We start from the raw sequence: 9,057 nt of genomic DNA, 5'->3' as shown, positions 1-9,057 counted from the left end.
TATTTTAGACGACTTTTTAGGAAATAAACACAAATCCTTAATTAATGCAGCCGTGATTTCTGTAAAAGCTGTGCATCTTCGTAAATATCGAGTTTCTCCTAAAAATTTCAAACGCTAAATGTCAAGTATGAGACCATGAAGAAAAGTGGCAAGTCATGAACATTGAGTTACTGGAAAGCACGCTGTACTTGAGCTCAGTACTGACCCAGTCTCATTTTAATCTCGACAGTTTTCACCCTCTTCTGCCATCATGTGTAAGGCTGAAGCATTATATGAAACAAAGGGAAAAGAAATTGCAGTAGTTATTCTGTGACAAAGAAATATCTTCCTTAATATCTCCCATAGTAATAGACACTGTCACAAAATGTCCTTTTAATTTCTTTTACCTTCTTAGCCCAAACTACTCGCCTTTACTCTGAAAGGGGTCTTTATTTTGTTGGCTTTGTTTGAACTCAGCAGTGACTTCCTCCACTCTTTTGGCAGAGGAAGAAAACATTTCTTCATAGATGGACTATTGCATTTACAATGCTTATTTTAATGTATTTAAAAGTGTACATACGTATAAGTATCAGGATTTGTATTTCAGGGAATATTATAACTGATATTTTATCTACCAGCAATATTGTTAACATTCCACATTGCATTTTTATAAAAATGGGATTAAGTGATCTAAAATTGCTCCTCTTAAGTAAGTCTTAAGTAACCATAAGTCTTAAGTAACCATCTGGAAAACTGCAATATATTAAATATGTTTTCTCTCTTCTTATTCTGAAATGAAAACTATTTTGCTTGCTACTTTTAAAAATGCCACTACCATGTTCATGAAAGACCCCACATTCTCTTCTATCACTGACTGAGAAGTGTTTCATCAATTTATCACCCGAGTACCAATTTGGGTCTTCCACTGACCAGTAATAAAATCTTTCAGGGCACATAAGCATGCCTTCAGTTTTAACTCAACCACATCCTTAAAACCCATGCTGGTAAGTGTCTGTCACTATAGCCACATGAAGACACTGCATTTGGAGGCCTGAATTAATACCCAAGAGAGACTTTAAGAAGCTCTTCCTGGTGACTTCACAGTGATGAGCTGGTCTTTCATCCACACACAAGAGAAGAATGGATTTAGACTCACAGGATATTTGAATTCCCCCTGATACCCTATTTTGGGAGAGCTTCCAGGTCAGATGGTGCCGAAGCACAGGTTGGAAGGTTCAGAAGGTTGTAAAATCACTAAATTAGGGCTCAAACTCAAGATGAATGCTCTTAAATGATTCTAGGAATGATCTGTACAGCGCACTCAAATCTGCTCTAATTTCCCTGCCTGCAAACACCTGCAGCAGCAGCTGCTCCCTTTGGCATCTGCTCGCTGCATCCCTTTGCAAAGCAGGGACAGCAGCCGAGCTGGCAGGACCAGCCACAGGAGCTCTGGAGAGAGACACATGTGACATGATATCCTTGAATAACTGCTTAAGGCAGTATAATTTTAAAGACGTTACACCAGGGACTGACAGAGCTTCTCCTTCTTTTTGTTTATCATTTTGTAGCACTGTTGTCACAGCTCTTTACTGCAGACTATTTAGAACCACACACTTTTCTTGGACAGCTATGTACAACTCAAATTATGTTCCTGTCCTAGAATATTATCAATAAATTCACCAAGATTTTTTTCCTCCTCACGTGTTTCAGATTACATAAATTTTAGCTGACCAATTCTTTTCATGCTAAAATATATTATGAAATGTCATTTCTGTTATAAAAGCTAATTGATAGTGTGATTTGTTATGTTGCTGAGACATAATTCATAAAGTTATTTTAAAGCCTTTGATACATGGAATAGCACTAACTGCTTAATATTTCTTGTATGAATGAATACAGTGCATGGGAATGATGTAGTGCCACGTAGATGAAATATTTTCAGAAGCTCTTATTCTTGTTGTTTGGGCTTGTGCCAACGTCATTCGACAAGAGAGCTCATATGTCCTAAGTTGTATCTACTGTAATTTATTTCTGGGTCATTAGTTGGTAGGATTTTTTTTCCTCCAGATTGCTGAACAGTATATAATACTATAAAAATTAAGAGCTCATAGTCAAATAAATGAATACTTTAGAATACTTTAAAAAAAGTTATTTTTAATTTTAAAATATTTTAATTTAATATTTTTCTTTCATTAAAATGATTAATTGTTTAATATAATAAATATAATTTCTCACTCTTGTGAAAGTCCAGATGCAGTACCACATCTAGTTCAAGAGTCCCCAGTATAAGAGCGAGTCCAGAGGAGGCCACAGAGGTGTTCTGAGGGCTGGGACACCTGAGGGGGCTCACCTGGACAGGAGAAGGATCCAGGGAGAACTCAGAGCCCCTGCCAGCGTCTAAAGGGGATCCAGGAGAGCTGGGGAGGGACTGGGGACAAGGGATGGAGGGACAGGACACAGGGAATGCTTCCACTGCCAGAGGGCAGAGATGGATAACTGGGATATTGGGAAGGAATTATGTTGGGAATGTTATTAAGGAAAAACAGGAAAATAAAGAAAGCAAAAATTATTAACCATTTTATTTAACACGAACTTGTTTTCTAATTAAACTACAACTACCTCCATATAAAAAGATCAGCTCGTTCAGAATAAGGTCACTTGGTAAATTTTTTAGCTATGCTCCTGATGAATCGTCCAAGTGAAAAAAAAAATGCATCAAGGAAGTGTTTTTCCAAACAGCACTAACTTTGATACATTCCAATCCCATTCGTGCATCAAGGCTGAAAAATACTAGCGCATTTTCTTTAAAATATGCTGGTACTTACCAAATTTTTAAAGGATTCACCAAGTTAAAAAAACCTTAGAGTACTAACTGAAATTTCTGAACTATATATTCTACTTTCCTGACACTTATTCTAGTATCAAACTGTTTACATCTGAAACAGGAATCAGCAATATGCACATCTTCTTACTCTCATCTCTCCTTAGATCAGTGTAGGTATTCCTAGCATGAAAAGACTGACACAAATTATATCAGAATTATGTTGGGTAAACCATAGAGCACACAATTAAAAAACGATGGATGAGTTGCAGGAAGATCTGAGGAAGTGCAAACAGTCTGCTCTTCTATTTTGTCTCCAGGAGAGCTGTGAGAATCTGCTTCCACTATAAAAATACATAAAAAACCATTGTTATTTCTGAATATGACTAAATATATGAATGCTTTAAGTGCCATCATTTTACACATCATCTCTTTGATTAATACTTGTGGGTATTTTACATTCTTTTAAAAATATTAATAACTGTCACTACATTGAAGAACAGAAAACTAGAGAATATTTCTGATCTGAGTTCTTTCTCTCCTCAATTCTATGACAGTGCAAGGTATAAATAAAATTTATTTTATTAAACCTTATTTTAAAAGGTAAGTCTTGTACTTTGAAAAATAGCAGTACAATTGTTTTTGTTTTACTCAGAAATTCTTCCCCACTCTCCAACAAGATGCTAGATATTTCTTATGTCTAGAATGCAGAGTGTCTAAAATCACTGCAGACCCTACTGATCTTTTTGCAGTTTATAATCCCATGCCATTTATATTGTTTACATTGTGCTCCTGATGTACCTTGTTAGTTACACTACTTTATCGGTTCAGTGGAGAAAAAAAATCTAGCTTTTGGTCAGCTATGTCAGTGCCTTCCCAGAATTTTCTTTATATAAAATATAGTTACTCCAATTATGATATTGTACCAGTGGTCTTCCAACTCTCAACTCTTTTAAGAAGTTTCAGAGAAAATTGCAATAGCTCATCTGTAAGGTTTCACTTATAGCTGTGAACTACCTATCTAAAGGTTCTAGTTAGTGCTTATAGCCAATCTTTCATATTAAGCCTTTTAATTCTTACTTTTAATGGAATCCCTTTTCCTGTGGTTTCTATTTTTCTGAAGAACATGAACTGTCTGCCCAGTTGTTTTACCAAAGCTGAGCAAATCTGGAAAGAAATTATAGTTTCTGTGAGTTTTTAATGAAAGTTCTGAAAAACAAGAAAATATGAACAACAGAGCTTGGTGCCTTAACTTAATGAGAAAGGATACCTTTACAGATTTAAGCAATGTATCTGTGCAGATGTAAGTTAAATCCAGGGGATTTATTTTCCCCCCAGTTTATGTAACTACAGATGGTCATTTCCTAAGGCACTGCTTCTCACCATATAAATCCTATTTTTACCATATGACCATAAGCAAACACCTCACCAAATCTGTTTTAAGCAGGTTACTGCTCTGCATGAAAAATCAATCTGTCAACATGCATGGTGGCTCCTGCATGTAGTCCTCCTCCTATGGAAGCTCCAGGCAGATTTTGGAAAGGAGCAGAGAAAGAAGAGGCAGGAGACAGGTAGATACACACAGCCCCTGAAGCAATACACACACCAGCCAAGACAAACACAAACACTCACTCTCAAACAAGGTCTCCAGCCTTCCTGCATTCTCCTCCAAGTTTGTGTACCACTGTGTGGCTATCACAGAACCAACACCTGTAAGGCTTAGAAGCATTGCTGTCTCTGTTGGTCTCTCTAGAGCAACATGTAGACAACTAAGGAAGATCAGAATTATGAGATCAATAAAAGAAAAATGTGCATAATATATTAAAAAATATAGCCAAATATACAATGCTTTTTAATAGAAGGAGAAAGAATGTCAGAATGCATTTTCTTCTATGCTGAGCATCAAGTGTTTTCTAACATTCATACAGCACTTTGAGTTTAATGCAAAGAATTCAGGTAACCTTCTCTCTACATTTTTTCATGGTGCAATTTTACCATGGGGTTTACTTGCTGTCATATTACTGTAGTTCTGGACATTTCTGGAAATCTGAAAGGAGTAGTAACACCCTAACTTTCATTAAACACTGCAGAATACCTTTTGTTAAGACAGTCAAAATATTGGGAATCAGGTGCAAAAAGACATGTTTAGACATAAAATATTGCAGGAACTGAAACTTTGCTCTTTAAGTGTGGTGTTGATTTGGAGGCTTAGAAGCAAATCACATGCAAGGTGGGACTTGAGTTTTTACTGCTGAGTATTTCAGAAAGTGTCACTGGCATAATTATTTTGGTCATAAAATGGGAGTGATACTCTAAAGTTGAAACTGCAGTAAATAGAAGGATGATTTTTGGTTTTATTCAGATCTGCTTTTCATAGTAACTTTATAAAAAGATGTTAAAGTTTTCTTCAATCTTTTGGGGAGATGCTGTCTGATTGTCTATAGAGTTTCTGTGACACATTTTTAAATGAATGTTATTCTAAATTTTCAGGAAGCTTTTGGACTTAGACATGTAACTCTTATTGATAAATTCACCAAACTATTAAAATGAGACTTCAAAATTTTTGAGTTTGAAAAACTAGTTTATGAAATTGTGTTTTGATTTACTTTAGGAAATGGCTGTTTGGGATCAAAAAGGATATAAAAAAATACCAGGAGTTTGTTTATACATTCAGACATCTGCATATTTACATATGTAGATGTGTGTATAACCTATCTTACACACAACTGGATCCAACTTATGCATTGTTGCACCAATTAAACAGTAATTTTAGGTTTTTTTTTCATGGAATGAATAATTAGAAAAGTCAAGAGATATTTATGTCCCCAGGTTGTGCTTTGTTCACTTGCTGCCCAGGCACACTGTTGGCTCAGCCCCAGGTGCCTTTCTGCAGGGCTGCTCTCCAGCCACCCCTCTCCAAATTTACACTTGTGTCCAGCATTACTTTGTCACCAGTGAAGACTGTCATCTGCTCTTGTTAAATTTCATGTCCCTGTGGGCTGCCCAATGCTCCAATCTACCTACATCCCTCTGCAGGGCATCTCATCCCTCGAGTGTATGATCAGGTTATCTGAAAATTCAGCATGGACTAAATAATGAATAAAATTAGGACACTGTGGCATCTGTCAGTAATTCATAATGGACATGCAATGAAATTATGTAAACCCTACCAGCATTCAACTTAAAAGCAACAAAAATACTGACATGCTTTTAAAGATAAAAAAAAAAAAAGCTGCAATCAATGTTAAAAATTCCGAACAGGTTATTTAACATGCCATAATAATTTATTTCAATAAAACTCTGCCTGATTGTTAAATTTTTCCATGTATGAACCCTCAGAGCGACTCCTAGCTGTTCATCTGTTAAAGGAAAATTTTATATATTCAAGTAAAACATTTTGAGAATCTTGCTCTCAAACTTGTGAGGTATGTGCAATGTAGCAAGGTTTCTGTGTCATATTTTGTTATCGTAGTCTTCTAACAGAGCTTTCATCTTATTTAGTCCTATAAAGAAGCTCTTTTACTTGCAGAAGTAAAGGATAATATTCACAGCTCAAAATTTTAACTTTGCTTTGAGATAATCTGCTTTATTGCAGACTTGAATGAAATTGACTTTACCTACCTTTTGTGGATATCAGAGTTTGTAATTCTTCGGTAACTTTGCTGGGATCGTACCAGATCCAGAAGAATTACCAAACGGCATTCTGGAAAAAAAGACAGCAATGGTCTTTGCACTAATAATAATGCCTAACACAGTAACGGAAGTAAAACAGGCCTTTTGTAAGTTAATTACTTTCTTCAACACAGTCTAAACCACTAGTGTAAAATTTACATATTTCAGCCACAACTGTCAAATATTATGTAAATGTACACTAATAAAGTCATCCTAGCATTATTTCATATAATTTTGCTACACTTTTCCATACTGTTTTGCAGGATTTTCTTTCCTAAGCCACATTAGAGTAATTGGTAATGAAGTCCACATACCATCTTATTACAGCCAATGACCTCTATGATCCAACTCACAACCAAGTTGCATCCCTAACATGCCTTATTTTTCTTAAAATAGTGAAACAACTCAGAATACTCTCATAATTAAAAGGTTTTACCTACTGTTTGGTTTGCTGTAGCTTAAATCTGTTACTTATTCTCCTAACCCAAGCAGATGAGAATGAAATTGCCTTTCTTCCTGGAAAGTCTTTGACACACTTAGAACTTTTATCATGTCTCCTCTCAATATGTCAATCTCTCCTCTGAAATGGTTTTAAATGTATATAAACATATCAATGCATATACATATTTATTAAAAGCACACAGGCTGTGGTACAGCCTTCTCCAGCAGTAACTTATTCTATGTGGTCAATATTTTTCCCTGGTTGAGACCTTTGGAATACTACACAGAGTGGAAAATTATTTCACACAGCTTGCATGTAACACTCATGTATAGCTACCCCCTATACAGATCTTGGGAGTTTTTTAGCACTAGCAAGTGTATGTTGTTGGATTTCTGATCCATCTCTTGGGTCTGTCCTGTGACTCTACCCCTTAAGCAGTCAAACCTTAACTTATTAATGATTAACTGATTATTTTCCCTCAAGTATAATATCTCCCACTAGACTTTCCCAAATTACACCCCACATAAAGCTAAGTTAATTTGTCTCACAATCTTGCATTTCAGGATTTGCGAAACCACTGCATTCTCTTTGTCAGCTGGGTCTCATGCTCCGATTTAGCAATTATATATTTCATCTCATCATGTAAATAATGAAAACAAATATTTAATAAAATCTGGTCTAGGTTACAGCTTTCAGAAATCTCAGACAGAATCCTGGCATATTTTAAGAGTAGGACAAAGGGCAAGGTTTAACAACTTTCCAAAAGTTGCCAGACCTGTAAATATCTGGTCTATGGATATCTGAAACATCATCTTCAGGTATGAGCCATATATCTAGAAAACATATTTTCTTATTTCTTGTAATGTTTACATATAGATATTTAAATTACTTTTAAAATCTAAGCTTCATGAAGAAGCTTCCTGTTGCTCTACAGGGCTGCACAATCTGTTGTGTACTCTCCTTCTCACTTTCACATGTCAACACAATATAGCTACCCTGACAAATTCAGCATAGCTCTGAAGTCAAGCTTCTTCCAGATGTCCAAGGAAAACAGAAGAAGAAAGGAAGATTGTGAATCCAAAAAAACAGTCCTGAATCTAAGCCTTATGCTACAACAGAAAGACTAATTAGTTGCGAAGAAACAGAGGAAAAATACCTTCTCAGAGTCTACAAATGCTCTGTAATACCAGAGTAGTCCTTCAGCATTAACCCAGACTTGAAGGACAATTCTTGTCTGCCTCAGCAGAGACTCATTAATTTTGAAGTGGCACTGCAAAGGTTGCTCTTACCATTAAAAAATATCTTGTACCAAATACTAAATTCCAAAAAAAAGGAGATGGTTTACTGAAAAAAACATTTAGATGATGACTTAGTTTTTGAAACCTAAGGAATTCCAAGGCATAGAAATGAGGCACTAAGCTTATTTGTGAAGATTAGCAAGAAAGATGTGCAACAGAATAAAGCCATCACAATACAAAGGTTTTCTGACTAAAAACCCTGGATCTAGGAAAAAAGCTCTTAATTGCCAACATCAGTACTGTGATAATGATAGAGTAGGACACATCTAGGAATAAAAGTTGGTGTAATTACAAATATTCCTCAATTTGTTTATCTTACTTGGGATGTTCATAGCAACCAACCAATTAAGCAACACATGAGACATGAATCTCTCCATTCCATAGAACAGAAACGCACTACAGCTTGCCAGCAGCTGCTCCCATTCAGCTTGGCTGAGAGAAAGGAAGAAGAAAGAAAGGAAGTTACTTTCATCTTACTGTTTTACAAGAATACTTTTCAGAAATTACCCATAGCAAACACTTCAGTGCTATTTACTCTGGAAAGAATTATAACAAAAGTCAGCATGCAAAGAAAGAAGACAAACATGGCTGCAGAATTCTGTGAGAAGTATAATAACTCATACAGATTATTAATACTATGCTCTAGTATTAAAATGATTACTCACATCTCATAGCGAGAAAGAGGTATAGTGTATTTTTAGATAATTACCAACTTCTCAATCAAAAAAAACAAAATTAAAAAAAAATCATTGCTGTATGGATTGTACAGCTTTAAAGTACAGTCTTTGTCCAACATTCAAAGGGAGTAGTCGTGTACATACTGACCATGACATGAGTTTTTTTGG

General features: G+C 35.6%; 1 protein-coding gene across 1 annotated transcript in view; it reads right to left on the bottom strand.

The window, feature by feature from the left end:
* Positions 1-3,007: 3,007 nt before the first annotated feature.
* Positions 3,008-9,057, bottom strand: part of CFAP46 (cilia and flagella associated protein 46) — a 68,578-nt gene continuing 62,528 nt past the window's right edge. Inside the window, exons 55-59 of the mRNA XM_062496286.1 lie at positions 8,532-8,644; positions 6,422-6,503; positions 4,433-4,569; positions 3,881-3,967; positions 3,008-3,144 (exon numbers count right to left, since the gene is read on the bottom strand). Coding sequence (XP_062352270.1) covers positions 3,008-3,144; positions 3,881-3,967; positions 4,433-4,569; positions 6,422-6,503; positions 8,532-8,644 — 556 coding nt within the window. The remainder of the gene's footprint in view (positions 3,145-3,880; positions 3,968-4,432; positions 4,570-6,421; positions 6,504-8,531; positions 8,645-9,057) is intronic.

The sequence above is a fragment of the Cinclus cinclus genome, chromosome 7 (genome assembly GCF_963662255.1).
Source record: "Cinclus cinclus chromosome 7, bCinCin1.1, whole genome shotgun sequence".
Lineage (NCBI taxonomy): Eukaryota > Metazoa > Chordata > Aves > Passeriformes > Cinclidae > Cinclus > Cinclus cinclus.
The sequence above is the reverse complement of the archived record's forward strand: the minus strand, read 5'-3'. Positions and strand labels throughout refer to the sequence as shown.